Source organism: Lampetra planeri, chromosome 7 (genome assembly GCF_965212315.1).
Source record: "Lampetra planeri chromosome 7, kcLamPlan1.2.h2, whole genome shotgun sequence".
Lineage (NCBI taxonomy): Eukaryota > Metazoa > Chordata > Hyperoartia > Petromyzontiformes > Petromyzontidae > Lampetra > Lampetra planeri.
The window spans coordinates 6,857,914-6,878,575 of NC_136113.1; the positions used below are offsets into that span (position 1 = coordinate 6,857,914).

At 45.0% G+C, this 20,662-nt stretch overlaps 4 protein-coding genes across 8 annotated transcripts in view; 2 read left to right on the forward strand and 2 right to left on the reverse strand.

Moving 5' to 3' along the window:
- The window catches only part of LOC144719872 (WD repeat-containing protein 26-like), a 48,948-nt gene extending 46,533 nt beyond the window's left edge, over positions 1 to 2,415 (forward strand). For 2 of the 3 annotated variants that reach the window (XM_078596139.1, XM_078596140.1), the window contains one exon: positions 250 to 1,669. In XM_078596139.1, the coding sequence (XP_078452265.1) occupies positions 250 to 275 (26 nt within the window). In that variant the 3' untranslated portion in view covers positions 276 to 1,669. Of the gene's footprint in view, positions 1 to 249 lie in introns of all 3 variants that reach the window. The other variant, XR_013585673.1, reaches the window with a different exon arrangement.
- On the reverse strand, positions 1,114 to 5,158 carry CNIH4 (cornichon family member 4). Of its 2 annotated transcripts, XM_078596143.1 has the most exons (5): positions 4,924 to 5,158; positions 3,579 to 3,647; positions 2,657 to 2,769; positions 2,125 to 2,265; positions 1,114 to 1,731 (listed from the first exon to the last, which is right to left on the reverse strand). In XM_078596143.1, the coding sequence occupies exons 1-5, from the start codon at positions 4,993 to 4,995 to the stop codon at positions 1,704 to 1,706; spliced, it is 423 nt and encodes a 140-aa protein (XP_078452269.1). In that variant the 5' UTR covers positions 4,996 to 5,158; the 3' UTR covers positions 1,114 to 1,703. The 2 variants fall into 2 exon arrangements, with proteins under 2 accessions (XP_078452269.1, XP_078452268.1); XM_078596142.1 differs by lacking the exon at positions 1,114 to 1,731 and having other exon boundaries at positions 1,935 to 2,265; positions 4,924 to 5,125.
- Positions 5,159 to 7,116: 1,958 nt separating this feature from the next.
- Positions 7,117 to 18,087, forward strand: WDR74 (WD repeat domain 74). Its single transcript, XM_078596147.1, has 11 exons — positions 7,117 to 7,237; positions 8,334 to 8,440; positions 10,040 to 10,161; positions 10,763 to 10,826; positions 10,969 to 11,112; positions 11,913 to 12,014; positions 12,382 to 12,482; positions 13,598 to 13,659; positions 14,213 to 14,355; positions 14,472 to 14,528; positions 14,754 to 18,087. Exons 1-11 carry the CDS (start codon positions 7,174 to 7,176, stop codon positions 14,958 to 14,960), a joined length of 1,173 nt encoding a protein of 390 aa, XP_078452273.1. The 5' UTR covers positions 7,117 to 7,173; the 3' UTR covers positions 14,961 to 18,087.
- On the reverse strand, positions 10,828 to 20,653 carry LOC144719876 (potassium channel subfamily K member 16-like). 2 transcript variants are annotated; one of them, XM_078596149.1, is made up of 6 exons: positions 20,571 to 20,653; positions 20,174 to 20,304; positions 19,684 to 19,801; positions 18,610 to 18,776; positions 16,437 to 16,605; positions 10,828 to 15,668 (listed from the first exon to the last, which is right to left on the reverse strand). In XM_078596149.1, exons 2-6 carry the CDS (start codon positions 20,243 to 20,245, stop codon positions 15,457 to 15,459), a joined length of 738 nt encoding a protein of 245 aa, XP_078452275.1. In that variant the 5' UTR covers positions 20,246 to 20,304; positions 20,571 to 20,653; the 3' UTR covers positions 10,828 to 15,456. The 2 variants fall into 2 exon arrangements, with proteins under 2 accessions (XP_078452275.1, XP_078452274.1); XM_078596148.1 differs by lacking the exon at positions 20,571 to 20,653 and having other exon boundaries at positions 20,174 to 20,519.
- Between the last annotated feature and the right edge of the window lie 9 nt (positions 20,654 to 20,662).

The window sequence follows — 20,662 nt, forward strand, 5'->3', positions numbered from 1 at the left end:
CAATTGGTGTTGTGCACATTGATAGCTTAGTGCTAAAGTCAGACATGGGTGCGTATGTGGCAACGTTGGTTCCAACAAATATACCTTGTAAAAACATGCAATTATAATCCCATACATGGGTGAATCCTGGTGGCATTGTTTAAACTGACAGTTTAGAAAATTAAAAAAGTAATTAGGGCTTTAATTTTTAGACCGTTAGAGCTGGCATGACAAGAGCGATTTATAATAAAGCCTGTGCATTGTTTACAGATGGGCTGTGCAGCATGGAAAGCTGACATGATGTGGGCAAAGAAGCCATGTGGCAACATCTGCAGCACCCAGCCGGGTCCCTGACACTGAGGCCAAAGCACTCGGTCTTGCTGTCCACCACCAATATCACAACAGCCACCAAGGAGCACTCAGTTGAAGCAAGTGATGTCTTGTTACGAGTTACATTTCTTCTTGTTGCGTTAACTTAACAGCTTCACATGTGTATATGGCTGGCTGAGCAGCAGTCATATTTTGCCCTCATTTTTGAGCATGGTGCGTCTTCCGATACAAAGTTCCCTTTGAGACTCGCCAAAGTGCAAGGTCGCAACTTGACGCAAACCGTATAAATATAATGGGAGTTTTTTCGGCTCAAAATGCTGACATCTTACATAACACAAAGTGAACATATTCTGGTCCCCAAAAAGCCCAGTCTGTACATAGCCACGACCTGGAAAGTATTCCAGAGGAAAAAAAAAAGCCCGAGTTTATTTCAGCTGGTGGATAATGGAATGAAGTTGGTTAACAGTGTGTAGTAGTTGTTTGTAAGACTGGTAATAACTCATTTTCACTGTCTTAGCCCCTGTTCTCTTCTGTGCTGAGTTCTAAAAAGGGCACCAGTCATTTAAACCACAACATGGCTTTGGCACTTTGAGCTTTTGTATACTTTTGCGTTTTTCCCCAGAATTTTTATTGCAGTGTTTTAAACTTTTATGGAGGCTTGTACATTATGCTACAATGCTAAAAATGGGGGGGTTAATGGGGGTTCATGTTTGGTATGATTAAAAAAAATCATTTGTGGAACGGTGGTTTAGACTACTTGTTTAAAAGTGTATGCAATGTTTAAAAAGTTTAATAAATCGCCACTAGAACATTTCCAGTTTTAATTTTATAACCACTTGACCAATTGTACAAAATCACAACATTAAATCAACTGCAGTGTCAAACCAAAAGTATTATGGAAATTTTAAAATGTTTAAAATACAGAAGATGGCACTAGGCAGCCTCAAAACATTTTCATTCATTTCATGATTACTGCAACAATACCGCCTATTTTCTGTACAGTATTTGTAAACCACAAACTGAGGGGGAGCAACAGCTTCACCATTCACAACCCAGAAGAGGTGCAGCTTGCAGTGATGTCTTGTAACTCAGAAGCCACTGCTGCACCTGATTCCCTCGGAATGTTCACACCTCTCCAACTGCAGATGGCAGACTTATTATTGGGTATCTGACGTTCAGATAAATATCCTGAGGTTTTTGAACCACTCTTTGTATTAGTACACTCAATTCTGACCTTGCTGTTGGGTCTCAGGCCACCTGCCTTGGCAGACCAATTGAACATTGCTTGTGGACCAGAAATTGTGGAAACACGGAGTGTTTTGGGGAATAAAGTGGATAGTGTCATTCACCACAAACTTAATTTTTCTTCATCTTGGTCTTGTAATTTTTCCATTTCATTCACTGACCAATGTAAGGATCATGCTGCAAATTAAAGACAAGCCACATTAGAAAGCAATATCTGGAACAGGGCCAATAGAATTGACAATTTATGAAATAATACAAGTAGCCAGAAACAGATCCAAACTGACATGCCTAGGTCAATCTACAGTGAGCCTGTCGGTCTTTACTGTGTATATTAGCCAAATAAACAACTGCTGTTGAAAGGTTTGTCCACAACAGTTATTTGAAAGGCCACTTCTCTACTTGCATGAAAAACAATACATAGGTGAATACAAATCATAACCCATTTCAATATTAAAAGATAAGGATGTGGCACATGCACACATGCTGACACTAATACAAAGCGGACAAAACCTACTATATCCACACGTTAATGTATAAATGTTCACGGTGCTTGCAGAATATGAACAATACCTGTATAAATAGATGAAAAAGCTGACCAGCTGATAACCCAGCTTCACCATAGCCTCCTTCATGCTGGATTTGAGTTGTCCACGGTTGTGGATTTCTGTTGGGTCATACAGACCCATGTTTCCACTTGGAATGTTGAGATACCTGTGCCATCAGAAGAGAAGCAGGGATATACACAGGTATTTTTCTGAACCTGCATTTGCTTCACTATGCAGTATCCATTTCGTCTAAAGATGGTTAAGTATTACAAAACAACTCTACGTATGTACATTAAAGTACCTTTTATGTCAACAATGGGATGAACTGCGCGTTGAATTGCATTCCACTTAAAAATCAGTTTGCACATTTTCCATGTGGGGGCGCTAGTCATTTCCGTAATGTACTATGATAATTGCCCAAAAAGTGTTCGTCGTCCAGTCCACACTATGAAGTTGACAAGTTTGGTAATACCGAATCAATGTGCCTCAAAAAGTATCTTTGAGACAAAGACACGGACTACATTACCATTTCAGTGATGGGGAGCCACTGTGCTAACCTGTAAATGTTCCACATTGCCAAGGGAAGGTTGTAGAGGAAGATGAGCCAGTGCATCGTAACCAGCATGAGCACGGTGATGATTGCATGAGCCAGCAAGTCCGGTAGCACCCACTGCAACATAACCATTAAAAAAAATCATAGATATCAACGTACAAATGACAACATTACGCACAACTATCGTTAAGACTTGTAACATCTTGATTTAAAGCTTTCGTGACTGCAGGAATTCATACTATTGGGTCTTTTGGTCAAGTCACGTAAATTTAAAAAAACATAACGACGTTTGCTTGTGATGCAATCGTCGTGATCTATTTTTATTCATGTGACTTGACCAGAAGACCCAAGAGTAAGACTTGTAACATAAGTTTTATATGTGCAGTGATTTTAGGAATAAGCAGTATGGATAAGCAAAACGGGTTAACATAACTTTAAGTCAAAATATATATAAGCTACCAAGTACATTTCTTCTGCACAGAGATCATACATGGTGATGTGACCGAAAAAAATGTAAACGGTGAAGGTATGTTCTTGCAAGGACTTGTGGCACAAACTCAATATTAACTGAAACATGGTGTGCTGGTCAGTACAGCATAAGCAACTTATGATTCTAGATTTGAAGTTTTCGTGACTGCAATTATCCATACTCTTAGGTTTTTTCGGTAAGAACACGTAGGTAAAAAAAATAAGAAAATTTTATAATAATAATAGAAATAAAATAATATTCTTGTATTGTTACCTACGTGACTTTACCGAAAAAAACCTAAGAGTATGAATACTTGCAGTCACGAAAGCTTCAAATCTAAAACTTATGACCACCTATATCCCATTATTCTGGCAAACTGAGGAAAATATAAACTTGGCAACTTATTTTGTAGTGTCTTGTTTTCAGATAACTTAAGGGTTACTGCTAGAAAATGTACCTTGTTGAGCCTGGAGCAGCAGGCTGTAGCATTCAGGTAGTCGCATTCTAGGTCGGACAGGGTAATGATCTGCAATTGCTGTTAAGTACGCCCACGAGTGCACATTCCCATCACAGTTCAATCCCGCAGCTTACGGAGGCAGCGGTAACATTTCACCTGTTTCCATTGGTTTTAGAATACGTACACGATTTCAGACTAATTTGTATTTCGCAACGTGTTAAGGTAAATAAACTGAAGACGAACTACCGTACTAAATTGGCTTTAAAACCCATTCAACTGGACCTTTGATTCAGATTTAAATCAAGTATACAACCATATAGTCCCCTATAAATAGCACCGATTAAATGCTGAGTAAATTGTAACACTAAACGGTAACAAAGATAACAATGAACCTTCACGCAAAAAGTTTCATTCAGCCCAAAGACTCAGAATTCTGCATTCGGATGTTTGGCCAGTTCACAGTTTTACGGGCAATTGGCGAGAGATGCATATCCAGTACCCGGAAAAAATCCACCACACGTACGGACTAACGCTCAAAGATCGATAGGTTCTCCATTGCCATCTGCCCACATGTTCAGCAAGTGAACCTTATGGCGGGACCCCGGGGTCCCGAATAAACGGAAGTCAAAATCGTAATTTATTTTTGGCGACTCGCGTCTCACCGCGCACATCAACGCCGCGACCCGCCTGGCGCCGAAGAAACAAAACTTTCAAATTATAATTTGCGCATCGTGTAGAGCTCGTCGAGAGGAATGGATTGCCGTATCGTTCGCCTTCAACAGACGTAAAATGACATCGCAACGCAGTTTGTGCGAGAGCCGGGGGCTTATGGGACCTCGGGGTCCCGCCGTAAGGTTCAAGAGTTGGCCCTTTCACGATACAGTCGGTGTCTAAAGTATTGCAACCACCGCTGTTTAATAGCCATCAATCTACCTGCCAGTCCACTGGCAGATTGCTTAAAACACTATAAACCTATACGAATCGGTTTTACCCCTTTTTGGGGGAAAAAAAAATAGGTGTTAAGATGTTAAAACACCAAACAGAAGCCTTTTGCAAGGAATCCTGTCCGCATTAACCACACGTACTTGTGAACTTAATACTGGCAAGACAATACACCAAACCACTTGCGAAACATACACAACGTCAAATGCCCAACTATGTGCAACATTTAAACTTATGCCACCGGCCACTCGGCTCGCGGAGAAACAACCCTCAAGCCCCGCTCAGCCATCTCGCCGGGCCGTTCGCGAACGCCCAAGTCGGGAGGGCGCGACCAGGAAACAAGCGGGGGCTCGAGTGCGACCAGGCCTCGTTCGCGTGGTGGGGATGGCGGTGAGGAGGATACGAAGTAGACGGTGAGAAAGATGAGGAAGCAGCAGATGACGAGCGCGGCGAGGAACAACGCCCCGTCCCACATCGTCCCGGCAGCTCAGCGCAGCACCCCCACCGCACGACGGCGGCCACGAACAGAAGGCGGCAAAGTTGCAGCAAATGGAAGCTTTCAACGCGAGAGGCACTTCCGCCTTCACGCGGCCACGTGACCTCCCCTCCTCTTCTACGAATCGATTGGTAGCTTACAGAAGTAATCGATATAATCGATTCGCCTGTGTTGAGTGTGGGAGCGATTAAATGAATGGGATTCATCTTGGTTCTTTCGGTAAAGTCACGTAGAAGGGAAGTAATAAAATAATAAAAATAAAACATAATAAAATAATTCTCACGGTTCTTTCGGTAAAGTCACGTAGAAGGGAAGTAATAAAATAATAAAAATAAATCATAATAAAATAATTCGCATGCCGCCACCGCGGCAACCACTAGAGGCCGCTACAGTCACATAGAGCAGTGGTTCTTAATCTTCACTGCAGCCTGCAATCTCTTTAATCGTTAAAAAAAAATGTGTAATCTCATACCTGTCAACCCCTTATCAGAGCCCTGCCTTATTATAGGCCAATTCAGACATTATTGGTCACCCCGTGCCCCTTATACATCTCAAAGTGCATTCTACAAAGTCCCATCACAAGAGGGAAACACAAACAAAAAAACAATGTTTTGCCCGCATTGCAACGGCTGTACGCCGTATGGACAAGAATACGGGTTAAACCGTATAGTTTTGACAGGTATGTAATCTTAATAAATACATAGGTTTGATGAAACAAAGTAGGTGTACTTACGTGACCGTGCTTAATTTCTCTTTCGATGATTTACAATTCCAAAAGACTGTGGCCGTGTTTCGCATCCCCCATAGAGGGCATCTCGCATCCTACAGGGGGGTTCGTGCACCCCAGCTTAACCACTGCACTAGAGCGCTAATAAAACGATACATTATGGAATGCTGAAAGTTTGGTGGTGAAACGGGACATCCTGAGTTGCTAAAACACCAAGGGCCATAGTTTGTTGCACACTATATTCAAACATGGTTCGTTATTTTTTAAGTTATTTTAGGATACTCCATCATAAGCATTCGTCCCTAAACCGCTTCAGCACAACCCATGGCAGTATATGCGGGGACCTGATGCACAAATGGACAATTTTAAACTCTCCAAATTTTAAACTCTCTTTGGTTCTTTCGGTAAAGTCACGTAGGTATAAAATGAAATAAAGTAAATCACGAAAACTTCAAATCTAGATTGAACTCTCCAGGAGTGTGCGACTGTGGTCATCCAGAACAAACTATAAAACATGTAACGACGCAATGCCCCGATCCACAAATATGAAGAAAGCATCGCAACGATACGCTCCGCTGCTCCTGAATGTGAGATTTTAGTTGTTGATCTGAATCGACATCAGCCATACGGAAGAAGATGCTCATTCGTCAATGATTGCAACTATATTAATGTGTCTGCAGTCTGTAAATGAGGGCAATTCTAGAAACTGAGATACCAGACGCTGCAGCGATTTACTTATCATTTTTACTTCATCGTTGTCCTAATGTGGTTTACATAAAGAATTAAAAGTTAAAAGGCACGCGTATCTAAAAATTACTATCAATTACCATGAAACTCATTAGATCTCATGTCTGTTTACCCAAACAAGTTAACATACATTGCAATCGGACTGAGCAACTGAAATGTATTATAATAAACTTTACAATCTCGTGGTGAAATTCAACACATTTAGAAAAACACGCGTTTAGAGTGTTTGGCTGCTGTAACTGAGCACATAAGACACTTTGTTGAGCTATCATTTGTGGCCAGGTCGCTTCTAAAAACGAGCTGTACAGCTCAGTGGGCATTATCTGGTAAAATATATATTTTTTAAACATTATCTAAATTGTGTTAAACATCATCGCACTCTTTGGTTCTTTCGGTAAAGGCACGTAGGTGAAAAAAATCAAATGAAAATAACTAATTTTTTTATTTTCATTTTAATTTTTTTTATTTTCACCTACGTGACTTTACCGAAAGAACCAAAGAGTTATGGATCATTGCAGTCACGAAAACTTCAAATCTAGAATCATCTCTGCAACTCTATGAAAACACGTGGAGAGGTGGAGGACCGGCCCCGCCCTCACAACGCCCCCTCCCCCGCCCCCTCCCCGCCCTCGTCCCGCCCCTTCCCCTCTCGTGTGGGGGCTCGTGTCGTCATTTCCGGTAACATGGCGACGTCCAGGGGCAGGAGAAGCCACGTGTGGCTCGGGACAGAGACCGGGATCCTCAAAGGTAGGAGCCGAGACACCTTCACTCGCCTCGTCTTCCACATCTCAGTCAACTCTCCGTTAACTCCTCTCATCTCCGGTAGCCCATCTCCACTCGTCTCCGTCCCATTTTACCTCTCGCTCGTCTTTCCTATCCCCGTCTCAAACTATCCTCGTTTCGCCGATCCTCGTGTTTCCATCTCGTCTCTCTGTCCCCTCTCCCCGTACAGCTCCGTATGTTTGGGCCCCGGGACCGCGCCGCCTGCATTGTCCCGCGAGCGGGCGGAGCTGTGTTGGGTTCTGCATGGGCAGTCCCGTACGGGTAGTGCAGTGTGTAGGGTAGTGCCTCTCCTAGGCCGACTCGGCCTCATGAGTACCTCATTGCGGTGTGTAAATTTCGCCACTCGGGAGACAAAGAGAGCCGGGTGTGGTGCTGGCCACACACTCCTCGTGTGCCGTGCCGGCCTTCATATGTGCTCGCTTACATCACTTACCCCAACAGTCTGTTAAAGGATTTACGGTGGTGGTCTTTGGGAGGTAGTGTAGGGCAGGAACGGGCAAGGGAGGGAAGCATAAATGGGGAGGGTAAGGATTTCAAGCGAGCACGGTCTAACAAAGAATGGCAGGGTTAACTGAAAGGTTTACAAGGACTGGCGGGCTTTGGACAGGAAAACTAATTTCTTTAGAATGTGTTTTGTGTTTAGTTGTCCTTCCCCGCACCTCCGATGATCACGGTTGACTACGTACGGTGCGAAAGAAGTTCGACGTACATACGAAAGAGCAGAAATGTAGAGAAAGGCATGGGGGACGTTAATTACTGCTGCGCAAATGTAACAATCGAAAGCATACTCTTTGTTTTTTTCGGTAAAGTCACGTAGGTAAAAAATCGAAATACATTTTTAAAATGTAGATTTCCCACCAATCAGGACCTGGTCACGTTCACAAGTTTTTTGTTTTCTATAATACGAGTGGACATAATCATAGTTTATGACGAGCACACGCTTTCCGTCGTATCTTTAAAATAATTTAACTTAAATTGTACCTTTAATTTGATAAGTTGTTATGGTCACATTATATTCGAGCCATTTGCGTCGCCTTCAGATGCTGTGAATTTTTTTCAGGAGTGGATTTGTCGAAGAAATGTGCCACAAATCACACGGATATCAGCACTCTGAGCCGCGAGCAGGAGATCTGCTGCCTGTGCTGGGCGGACGATGATGAGCGACAGGTATGTATCAAGGGTCTCTCCAAACTAGGGATGGGAGAACATTTGTTCGACCGAGGGCCCAAGAGTACTTTCAAATACCACACGTGTACACGCACACCCTAACGTTATCTATTGATAATGCGGGACATGATTAGAGCTCACCCTGCACAGCGCATAATTGGATGGCTGCGTTTACGACAATCGTAAGAATCGCTTTTCGAAGGGTGTATAGATTTATATCAGTTGTGTACAATTCATACGCAATTATGATTGCACAAAAAAAGAATTCGATCTGTGCATACACGTCCTATTAATCAGCTCAACTTCCGCCCCTTTGTTCTCCAATACCCCCCCTCTCCCGCATAATGAATCGATGTTATCAATCGGCTTTACTCAGCGTACCACTTGCCCCCCCCGACCCCTCACAGCAACCCCCCCCCTACCTTGGCCCCCCCCCCCCCCTCTTACCCTTTATAGTGCGTTTCTCTATTAGCTCTCTCCACTTCCTACCGCGATTTTGGCTGTAACGGTTCCACCTGAAGACGACGGAAGCTTGTGTTGCCTCCGAAACGTCGTGATTTAATTTCGTTGTTTTTTCATTTATTTTTTACTTACGCGACTTTACCGAAAAAACCAAGGAGTATGAATCCTTGCCGTCACGAAAACTTCAAATCTAGAACGTCCACGTTTTTCACCACCTAATTTGAGCTCCAACACGTTACAGCTGTTCACCAGCAGTGGCGCCTGACAACTCGGAGCCCCTGGCAGTGGGGATTGCCGGGTCGCATTTTGCTCCGGCGCCCACATTAAAGGTCCCCTCGCTTCCCGCCAGCCAGGACGTGTGGCCAGGTGGCTTGAATAGGGGCCCACAGCCATCATCACCACCACCAGAACCAAAGATCTCCCCCCCCCCCCACGTAGTCGCCTAAACAGACTGTTGGAGAAAGTTCTGTTAGTGAGCACCTATTAAGGCTGGCATGGTACACGAGGGGGGTAGGTGGCCAACACCACAGCCTTTTTCTCAACAGTTATGATGTTTACACACTACACCAGGTACTCATTTATGGCTAAGTCGACCTTGGGGAGGTCCAGGACTGGTTTGGATATTTATTGGTATTGGTCTCGAGCAAGAAGCTAACTTGGGTCGCTGTGTTCAAATCTCAGTGCGCTTACTACTACTACGCTATCACTCCCAACATTTTATCATCACCACCACCATCATAACTTTCACTGCAAAATCATCACAATAATCTTCACCATCATCACTCACATTATCACCGTCCACCACTATCATAATTCACCAACCTGCAATGACCGGCGTGGTTAAGTATAGTCAAACAGCCTCCACCACCCGCACGGCATGGGCAGGTCTCTATCCAGCAGTGGATTGGCAAAATGCGGATAAAAAAATTATATTATAATGATTGTCATCACCTATCATATTCAACAAAGCAGGTAATATTGACACGCTAATTATATATTTATTATACAACACTCAACAGCAGTAACAGTACACTGTACATTACAATGTTTACAATTAGTGTTATTGTGCTTGTCATTTGTGTATTTTGAGTAGTGCGTTCCGTAAGGGAGGTCTGATTTGTGCCCTTTCTGTCTCAGGTGGTGCTTGGCTGCAGGAACGGCACAGTGAAGACGTTCAACTCTGAGAGCGCCACATTTGTGAGCGAGCGAGACTGCTCTGGTGGGGATGGACCCTTCAGTGGCATTGCGTTGTGGGACAGGTGCGCCCGCACCTCCGATTAACACAGTTCGCTATGTACAGTGCGAAAAAAGTTCTACACACATAAGTAATATATCCCAACTTACGCCTTGGCAACGAGTGGTTTTCAGTAGAGCAGTGCTCGTAATATATTACTGATGGATATCAGTTCGATTACTCATTTTACCTGTGTGCTGCTGGACGGGAGACGATGGGATGGGGCTTGGCGAAGTCATTGACGTAACAGCTGAGTCGTGCAGGGGTGGCGATTATTCTTAAGGGGCGCCGAGAAAGGCAACACAATTAGTCAGTTCCAATTATTTGCCAACTTAATGGGCTAATTGTTCCACATGTAGTTTTAAGGGTATTGTTTGCCTGCGGAAGATGCTGCTCTTATTTTAAAACAACTTTCCAGTTGCAGGTCGTTGTCAAGCCCACAGCAGACAACAATGTGCAATTTGCTAAGGAGCAGTACAAGTACCACAAAGCAATTTTAGCAACATCTTGTGGTGTTCCTGCATTTTTATATTCTGAATTTGAATATACCCACTACAGTGCCGACACTTTCAAATAAGTGCTTTCTTGGTAATGGCTGATGAAATGCTGGTTGCTTGTGCTTTCAGTGCCCTGATCACCTGCAGGCGATCAGGACTGCTAAAGGTGTGGAAAGAAGACGAATCTGAGAATGTAAGTTTGAAGGCGTTTTTATAAAACAACACGTTTATTATTGAGCTTGCATTAATGTATGGTTACATATACATTAGCCTATCTAAAGCACGTGTGCTTCAGTGAGCTTTCGTAATTAAGTTGTGTGTGCGGTTGCGAGCAGGTAGAAGTGAACGTTGGTGCGGAAGTGTGGCGCATGCGTGCGAGGGCAGACAAGCGGCACGTGGTGGCCACGGGAGGCAGGGAGAACGACCTGAAGATCTGGGACCTCCAGCGGCCCGAGGAGCCCATATTCCGGGCCAAGAACGTATGAACACGCTGCCTCCTGTGCATGTCTACACGTTTCACAGCGCTCGTAATAACACATTGGTATCCATGTCGAATTTACAGGTTTATCCCCAGTTACCGCTGGCTGCTGGATGAGGATTTTCCCAAGCCGCGGCCATTCCTTAATTTTTTGCGATGATAGAACTTGTCTCCTGCACATACAGCAACCAACCATTATCAGTCCACTGCCGAATAAAGGTCTCAGAATTGGAATATTTAGACTGGAGGAATCCGATTAGCTATGAATCTCCCTTTCACAGATGTCCTGTTAGGGCAGGTCAGCAATTTACCACGACATAATACAAACAACGATAGGAGTGCAAAATATGAAAAGATTCGACCCCGGCCACCACTATCTCTCATTCCTGCTCTGTAACCGTTAACTAGCACCTGCACCCGAGCTGATTTCATCACTCCCTCTCGGTAGATGTACTCTCGGGCGTGTTCCTTCCTTTGTCTGCCACTCTCATTATTCTTGATCACCAGCAATCTTTTATTCCGATATGTCCAGCCCAAGGTTACTTACGACACTATGTTGCCTCCTTAAGTAAACAAGTTATTTGTTCAACTTTACTCTTGTTGCTCAGTGCAATTTCAAATATGTGTCTCTCTTTCCTGCTTTGAACAATTTTATAATTTAGTTTGTCAATGTCTGTAATATACACTGGTCATATGGTGAGCAATTTGAGCACTGACAAAGTAATGCACCGTAACGTTTAAGTCGGACTTGTCAATATGGTTTGTAATTGCTGGTACTCTCTGCGTGTGTTATGACTGCAGGTAAGAAATGATTGGTTGGACCTGCGGGTGGCTGTATGGATCCGAGACCTGCAGTTCATGCCTGGCACAGAAAAACTGGTGACCTGCACTGCGCACCATCAGGTGGGCCTGCCTCTCTCATCCCTCATACTGCACATTTCCATCTAATTGTTATTGTTAAGCTGCTGAAGTCTTTACAATGAGCTATTCATATATAATACACAACTCCGCTTCTCCGCAGTGATGTGGGGGATGAATAACATCGATCCTGTTTTCCACTAATTTACTCCACTTCTTTGCGGGAACAAATCCCATATAATCATGTGGATAAATGGGGTATTTCCGGACCCTACAGCTTATATGGCTAATAGTAGTCGCAGATAAGAGTTCGGTATTGTCGTGTAAACGTTTATAGATGTCCTATACCAAAACTCCTATCGCATTTTTCTGCCATCCTGTGCATGTGTGCTGCATGTACCTGGGCGGACAGGTGCGCATCTACGACCCCAGTTGTCCTCAAAGGAGACCCGTCTTTGAGACAACCTTCGATGAGTACCCACTGACAGCAGTCTCAATCATGTCCAGTCAAAAGTATGTACATCAATGAAACTACTAACCAAATGAAGAAAATTTTATTTTAATGTGTCGAAATTGAAAAAAGTGCCGTCAAACTACATGATAATGGCACTGGCAACGTGTATCACTGGCTGTGCTGCTTCGACTGATGTTTCTGTGGAAAGAATATGCTTATCAGAGTTTTTTGTTTAAAGGATTTTTAGATTTACACTGTCAATTGTGTGCGATCAAAAGCCTGTTAAACATTTGAAAATGGTGCTTTGCCACCAGTCTTTTCAGTGAATTCAATTCAAGTCATATCTTAATATTTTAGTTATACTGGTAGGAACGAAGTGGACCAGACCACCAATAGATTATATCGTCCGTCCGTCCGTCCGTCCGTGTATCAACATCGACCCCTACTGCAAACACTTGGCAGGACCCTACAAAAACCTTTTGACTCAGTGGGGCTTTCCTGGCTTAACAAGTGTAATAATACATTATGTTTATATTATTTGGTTATTCGTTCCTACCAGCCCACCCCGCAGGGTCCTGTTACTGGTAGGAACGAAGTGGACCAGACCACCAATAGATTATATCGTCCGACCGTTTGTCCGTCCGTCCGTCCGCGTCCGTTTGTCCGTCCGTCCGTCCGCGTCCGTTTGTCCGTCCGTCCGTCCGCGTCCGTTTGTCCGTCCGTCCGTCCGACAAGATGGCCGCCCGCTCCCCCTGCGCGTGTGTGTGTGCGTGTGTTTGCGTGCGTGCGTGTGTGTGCGTGCGTGTGTGCGTGTCCGGCCCACTCGAGCGGCGTGATGAATGGGCGCTATTGGGCTTCGGATCGTTATTCACGGCGAACTGGAAGCGTAGCAACACAACTTCATTACGTGTGCGTGCGTGCATGTATGTGTGTGTGCGTGCGGTGTGTGTGTGCGTGTGTACGTTTATGCGCGTGTGTGCGCGTGTGCGTGTGTGTGCGGTCGATATCCCTGTACCGGTATTAGTATTATTCCTACCAGCCCACCCCGCAGGGTCCTGTTTTAGTTTGTATTTTGTACAATAGCTTTTGCCTCAATACACGTAGAAAGAAAACATGTTTCTACATGACCCACTCGTCGCTTGTTGTGTGAACCTTTTTTTGGTCGTCTTTGCAGCCAAGTCGTGGTCGGTAACACACATGGAGACATGGCCATCATTGACCTGCGCAAGAGTAAAGGTAATTCAAAGCAAAACCCAATGGATGCACAACCATGCTGCAAGGTCACTTGCAAACATATGAGATTCAATTACAGTGAGGCGCCTCTTTATCCACCCTTTTATCTCTTATCTTCTTATAATCCGCTCTACCAAATCAATCTAAGGAATATCCTCTTATCCACACACAGATTATTCCTATTACCCATATTATATCTTCAGATAAGAAGCCACTGTTATTGATTTTACAGAAGCGCAAAATGTATATGCGCATTTACCCATGAAAGTCCACACGGATAACAGGTGTCATTTCCGTAATAAATGTAGCTACCAGGATCTCTGCCCCCCACAATCACCATAAGTTCAGTTTAACTGTAGCCCATTTTTTACGTATAAACACCTTGACATTTTTTTCCGTATTGGCTTCTTTAGCTAGTATATATTTACATCTATAGACTTTAAAACTGTGAATAGATTTTCAACACCAATTCAGGAACTGAGGAGTCATAATCACAGCACGGACGTCCCCTACTAAAGGTGTGTGGGTGGGTGGTTGTGCCTGCGTTCATGTGTAGGACCCGTAACAGGTGCCCTGAAGGGCCAGGCGGGCAGTGTGACCTGCATTCAGTGCCACCCCTCCCTCCCGCTCGTCGCGTCCTGCGGGTTGGACCGATACCTGAGGATTCACGACCTGGACACACGGAAGATACACCAAAAGGCAAGCTCTTGCACATTGCTGTACATATGGGCGCTCTTGTGTGGCAAGCAATGCACCAAGTGAATTAAGTATCCGCCCAGTCTTGCTGACAATTAACATGCGTTTATATTTTTCAGGTGTACCTAAAGTCAAGACTGAACTGTCTTCTTTTCACAAGCAAAGATAATTTGGAGGTGAGGGGAAGGTTCACCTTGTGTTGCCGTTACAGGATCGTATGGAATGACTGTTCAAATTGAGAAATGTAGGTTACAATAATGTCAAAGGATTTTATGAAATATGTCAAGGTCAGTGTAAATTTCAAGTTAGAGATTTTGGATATGACCTGCTGTGCGCAGAATATTATTTGAAGGGCACTGATCTTTTCTTTCATGCCTCACCATTGCCCCTCCCCCATACAGCAGGAGGCCGAGGAAGAGCAGACGGCCTTGCCCAAAGAAGATGTTACAAATGAAGATGATCTGTGGGCCACCATGGAAGAGATTGTGGAATGCAAGGGTTCCAAGAAGACAAACACCAAGAGCACAACCGTTTTAACCAAGAAACACAAACTGTCCGTCAAAAAAGCCATGCCCACTGTGAGCAAGAAACACAGGGCAGGAAACTAAAAACCGGTGATCGTGTAACGCCTCATCTCACTTAATGCGGAAAATATTTTCTAATTTTTATTATTCATCTGCTCCAACCTACAAGATAAATGTCCACCACACATTACTGACCGTTATGTTATGTTTCACATGTGCATAGTTAAAATATATATAAATGCAGTTTGGTTTCATCGTCACTTTGTATGACGATTCTGTAATCGGCAGAAAGGTACATCACCACCTGCAGAAGATTGAGCCTCATTGCTGGTGGCACACATCAGTGTCGGCAGTGTTCGTGTCTGGCCTTTGATGTATTCAAGGGAACCGGGGGCCACTTATAACTTCTGCAGACCGATAATAAGCTTTGAGTATACATTTGCGATATAATCACAGCAGTCTTTGTGAATGATTTAATCCTTGAGCCTAATAAGATTACGTGAATTCTGCTTAAGGCAGATTACAGCTGGCAATGCGTGACACCACGAAGTCAAGAGGTTAACAGAACAGACGACAAGGCTCATTCCCCGGCTGCTGTGCAGACGAGCAGGCGTGCTGTACTCTTCCGTTTGTCATCGTCTTGAGGAGTGATGAGTGAGCGCTCGTCCTCGGGCTGGAGGGCCGTCGTAGAGAATGCGTGGTAGGTGGCAGCAAGGCAGGCGAGGCTGGCAACAATCCATGCGGCCACCAGTGTGCGGTAGCCTGCCACGTATTCTCGGCCGGGCTCCGAACCTAGGCAATGCAAATTACTGTAATTGGAATTTGTTTTGGCCCCTCCTTGTCGGTGAAGAGAAACCCGAAACGCGCGCAGCGTTCGCTCACGCTCCAAGACAGAATGACTTGGGCGCAAGGAACCACAGAAGTGAGGGCTGCCAGGTGGTGAGCCAGGCCCAACATTCACACTCGGTATGCACTTCGACTGCGTGTGCATCCCACACACAGGTTGCACAGAGAGTAAAGTAGTCCTAAATTGATACCATTGGTGGGGAACCTGACCGCTGACCAAATATAGCTGATGACTTCATATCATACGGTCCATGGCCACATGGGCCCAACAACATCCAACCCTGCAGGAAGTGAACAAAGTGTCGGTTTTTAAACTACCTCTGCACTCCCCCCCCCCCCCCCCCCCCCCCCCCAAAGATATCTGAAATCAAGTCCAATTCATCCCATGGTAATGAAAAGGTTCCCCACTCCTGAGTTTTACGAAAGGTGAACAGCAATGCCTTGATTAAGCGTTGACATCCTCCAATGATTCTGTAAACTAATAACTAAAGTGGTACCAAGGTTGCCAATGAATGTCTTTCGCTCAGATTTACAACATTTTCACTGCAATTGGGGCCAGGATAACGAGCCAATTTAAAGAGTACCATATGGTAGAACTGTGCTCTTTACTTGTTCTGTCCACACCTGTACCCCCCCCCCCCCCCAACTTCATGGACCGTATATGGCCCATGTTATCAGACGAGCAAAGTGCCACGTTTTGTGTTCAGACCGTACCCACGACCAGGTCTCCAAAGCCGATGGTGCTGAGTGTGATGAAGGCGTAGTAGAGGCTTTTGGCAGGGCTCCATCCCTCCGTGACGGGCAGCACGGCCACGGGCAGAAGCAAGCAGAGCAGCGTTGCACCCAGCACGCAACCACCCAGCACCAACAGCCCTGCACGCCGCTACCAGAATCGGAATCTTTATTTATTCCGGAGGAGTCTGAGTGAAAAGGCTTTTTTTTTCCACATGTCCAGTAGAGGCGGGTCAGTTACAACGATTAAAACACGAAAGGAGTGCAAAGTATAGGAAAGATAAACACATCGCTTACAAAATACACAACTAAAACTAAGCTATTTTTCTACATGCCAGGTAAAGCTCACTGAACTATTAGCTTTTTCGGAAGCAACCTGGCTACAAATGATAGCTCAACTAAGTAGCTTATGTGGGGAGAAAAATACCTCGCGTGCAGCTTTTTGTAAAACTTTCTGGATAAGTGCCTCCACGTGCCATGCCGTGTTGGCTATTTGAACATACTTTACGCTGGTCAGTGCGGGTGGTTGAATGGGGGGTGTAGATGTTCGGAGCATGGTATGAGACAACAATGGATCGGCTGTATTGCTCTGCTGATGTAGCCCTGCAGCTGCATAAAATACATTTAATTCAGTTACACGAGCACAAATAGTGCAGCACATTGAAGTTGTGGATGATGAATACTGTGGAGCGAGGCGTAAGGCGAGTCGCCTTAGGCTCAGGGTTAATGAGCAGTGTCTACCCGGTACGCATCTGGCAGCAGCTGCATTATCATCCTCTGTTGAGGTTAAATTACTGGGGGCGTTCAAGTATTCTTGCCACAACAGAAGCTGCTCCAGTTGCCAGGTGGTGGTGGGGAAATCCTCAAGTGCATGCCATGGTGTGCATATAGCTAGGGGCAAGGCCGTAATTATAATATATATATAATGGGGGGGGGGGACATCCCCCCCAATCAAATATGCTCAAAATGTCCCCCCCAATATATTGCTATAAAAAATTTTTACAAATATTTGCGATGCTATGTAAATAAAAATTTGCTAAACCTTGGCCACAATAGCTGGACTTGTCATCAAAACATTGCATAAATTTCTGTTTATATGATTGTGGTTATGGTTGTACTTTATGAATCCCTAATCTCTGCCATTACATACAATGAAACAAGAAAAGGTAAAAAAAAACAGCAATGTAATACAATACACTATTAGACATTGTAAAAAAAAAAGTCCATCCCATGTGTTAGTGATTTTGTTTCATATCTTAGGCAGGAAATGGCAGGAAATGAGTTTTCAAATTTCGATTTTTTTTTCTGGGGGGGGGGGCCCAGACCCTCTGGAAGATTTGGTCCCCCCCAATGTGGACTCCATGGCTACGGCCTTGGCGCGGGATGACACCTCTAAGGTACAAAACACCTCTGGGCCATATCAATAGAAGCAATCTCGATACTGCGCCATGATGGGAAGATGTTAACTCCCTCGCCTTGTATGCAGGATTTCGTGGGTTTGATCCCGACCATGCGGCCTGTATACATGTGCTTCCCGTGGATTTTTTTCCGGGTCCTCCGGTTTTTACTTCCATATTTGTAAACACGCGTTTAGAGTATTTCTGGCTGCTATAAATCTCCACATGATAAACCACTTCGTTGTGCTATTATTTGTGGCCAGGTCGCTTCTGAAAAAGAGCTGTATAGCTCAGTGGGCCTTACCTGGTAAAATCAAATACATTCTTTAGTTTTACAGAAAAGGGAGTACTACATATTGTCTTGAGTTATGCATTGTATTTTATTACGGAACTGACAAAGACTTGACACTTTTCAATAACACTCCTAGAACGAAATATATAACAGGTGACATTTTGGACAGCGGTCATTATTCAACATGTCAAACGGCCCTTCGATGAAGAAGGTCCATTGGTAAAAACATCGCCTAAAAGATATATTTTAGGGTCGTGTTATTGACACGTGCGTTTTTGTAATTTGTTGTACACCAATGCTGTATCACAAGAGCTTTTACAACAGCAACAACAAACGTGACACTTGCAATGCACCATGAATACCATTTGATTTCCCAAAATGAGGACGATTCTTGAGAAAATCAGTCGGTGGTGGTGGTTAAGCGCGCGGTCCACGTTGTCACCGACAAGCCCCCACCCACGATCACCTGGCGGACGCCTCTCAGTCGCAGCCAGCGGTGGGCGGCGCGGGCCGGTGCGGCGAGGATCGGGGCACCTCGGGACAGCAGGTGCAGGTTGAGCGGCATGCCGAGCAGCGCGTAGAACGCGCACGACGCGCGGCCCCACGGGGAGCCCGGCGCGGTGCTCCCGTAGCCTGCAGGGGGTGGGGCAGCCTCGAGATTGTGAGCGCGGTGGTTCCGTTTGGAACCAATTATGGAACGTGCAAGCCCAGCTGTCGTTTGTGCCCGAGCTAAGTTGAGTTTTGGATTTATGGGGGGGGGGGGGGGTTTCCCAGTATTGTACAGTAGTTTTTGGCCCCAATATTTAGATTTTATATTCATGTTTTCAGATTAAAATTGACAAACAATAGCACTGTTTTGTATGCACTCTATTAATCATGTAATTCGAGAATGATTCAGGTCTGAGATTTTATGTCTTCGGCCCGATTTCTGGATTTGTTTTATTAATCCCCAAATTGGGAACGTCTTGACTTTATATGCAAGTTGTTGCTTCGGTAACAGTATAACTTGTCAATTGATGTGCATCCTCATACATTAGTCAAGGTCTCAGATTTAGCCACGGGTGTCCTTGTGGTAGTGGCTTTCGCTGATGGCGAAACTACCCTAGGTGCCAGGTTAATCCATATTCTGCGTTGAGCCAAATCGGTCAACAGTTTTGGCATGTCACGTGGGTCAATTAATGGGAACTCTGCTTTAAAGCTTTCGTGACTGCAGGGATTCATCTTCTTGGTTCGTTCGGTAAAGTCACGTAGAAGGGAAATAATAAAATAATATAAATAAAGCATTAAATAATTCTCACGACGTTTCGGCCACAACGCAAGCAGCCGTCCTCAGTCTTTCCTACAGACCTGTTCTTCACCTGAGGACGGCTGCTTGTGTTGTGGCCGAAACGTCGTGAGAATTATTTTATTATGTTTTATTTTTATTATTTCCCTTCTACGTGACTTTACCGAAAGAACCAAGAAGAAGGGGAACTCTGCTGTTTCGTCCGGCAAAATCCGTTCGCCCACCTCGCCATTCTCGCCACGATGACGGCCGTACCGATGGTGGTGACCACAGTGACGGTAAAGAGCAGTGCGCTGCTGAAGTCCCAGTTGGAGGGGCTGCTCGCTCGCCCGGCTGCGACCCGCACGCCATGGGACCTCGCATCCAGCACCTCCTGAGCAGCGATATCATCCATCGCGTGGTGCGCGAGTCTGCTAACTGAATCGCCGAGCTGATTCAATGTGCATCCGAAACCACTTGGGCATGCTAATCAGGGCTGGGATTAATGTACAAGATCAAACTCTTAATATTGTTCAGGCAAAACATTTACCGAGCGCAATGTCTGCTATTTCATAGCATCAACCACTGGCATTTATTCAAAAAATTATCTTTAGTTCTCAGAAATGCCCTCAATCCTAGAGGTAGCAATTACGCCTTTTAGTCGTGGAATTGGTGCCACATTGAATGACGCAGTGAGCAATGATGCAAAACTAAAATCTGTGTGTGGAGCTGCCCGTGTGTAACGAAGTGCTTACAGCCAAAGTACCTGCAAGAAGAGGTCTAGTGTCCCATCATCCACGCATGAGTGGTTCTGAATAAAGGCTGCCCAGGAGTCCATCAGCCGTTGCCGGATGTTCTGCTCTGCAGGCAACTCCAGCACCTGGAACACAGCTGCCCCTGCCAGAAGGTAGGCCACGTACGCAGTGGCGAGCAGGGGCAGTGTGTCAACCCTCCACGGACCAGCCATCGCACGCTCCATCAGCCGCCCGCGAGAGAAAGTAGCATGCGCAACACCAAATGCATAGCCACCCACACCCACTGGCTTCGGAGCTGAAAGCTATGCTTTCAAGTAGTATTTTACAGTTTTCTAAAAGAGAATAGTTCGGTGGAATTGGTTGGAAAGCATCCTTATCTAAACCATTTGTGACGAAGTGCACTCTTGCCTTGTGGGACCGACGGTGAGGGGGGACCCCTTTGTCTTGTGACCACTTGGCGGTTCTCATGTGGGTTGTGCGTGTGTCAAAACAACAAAAAA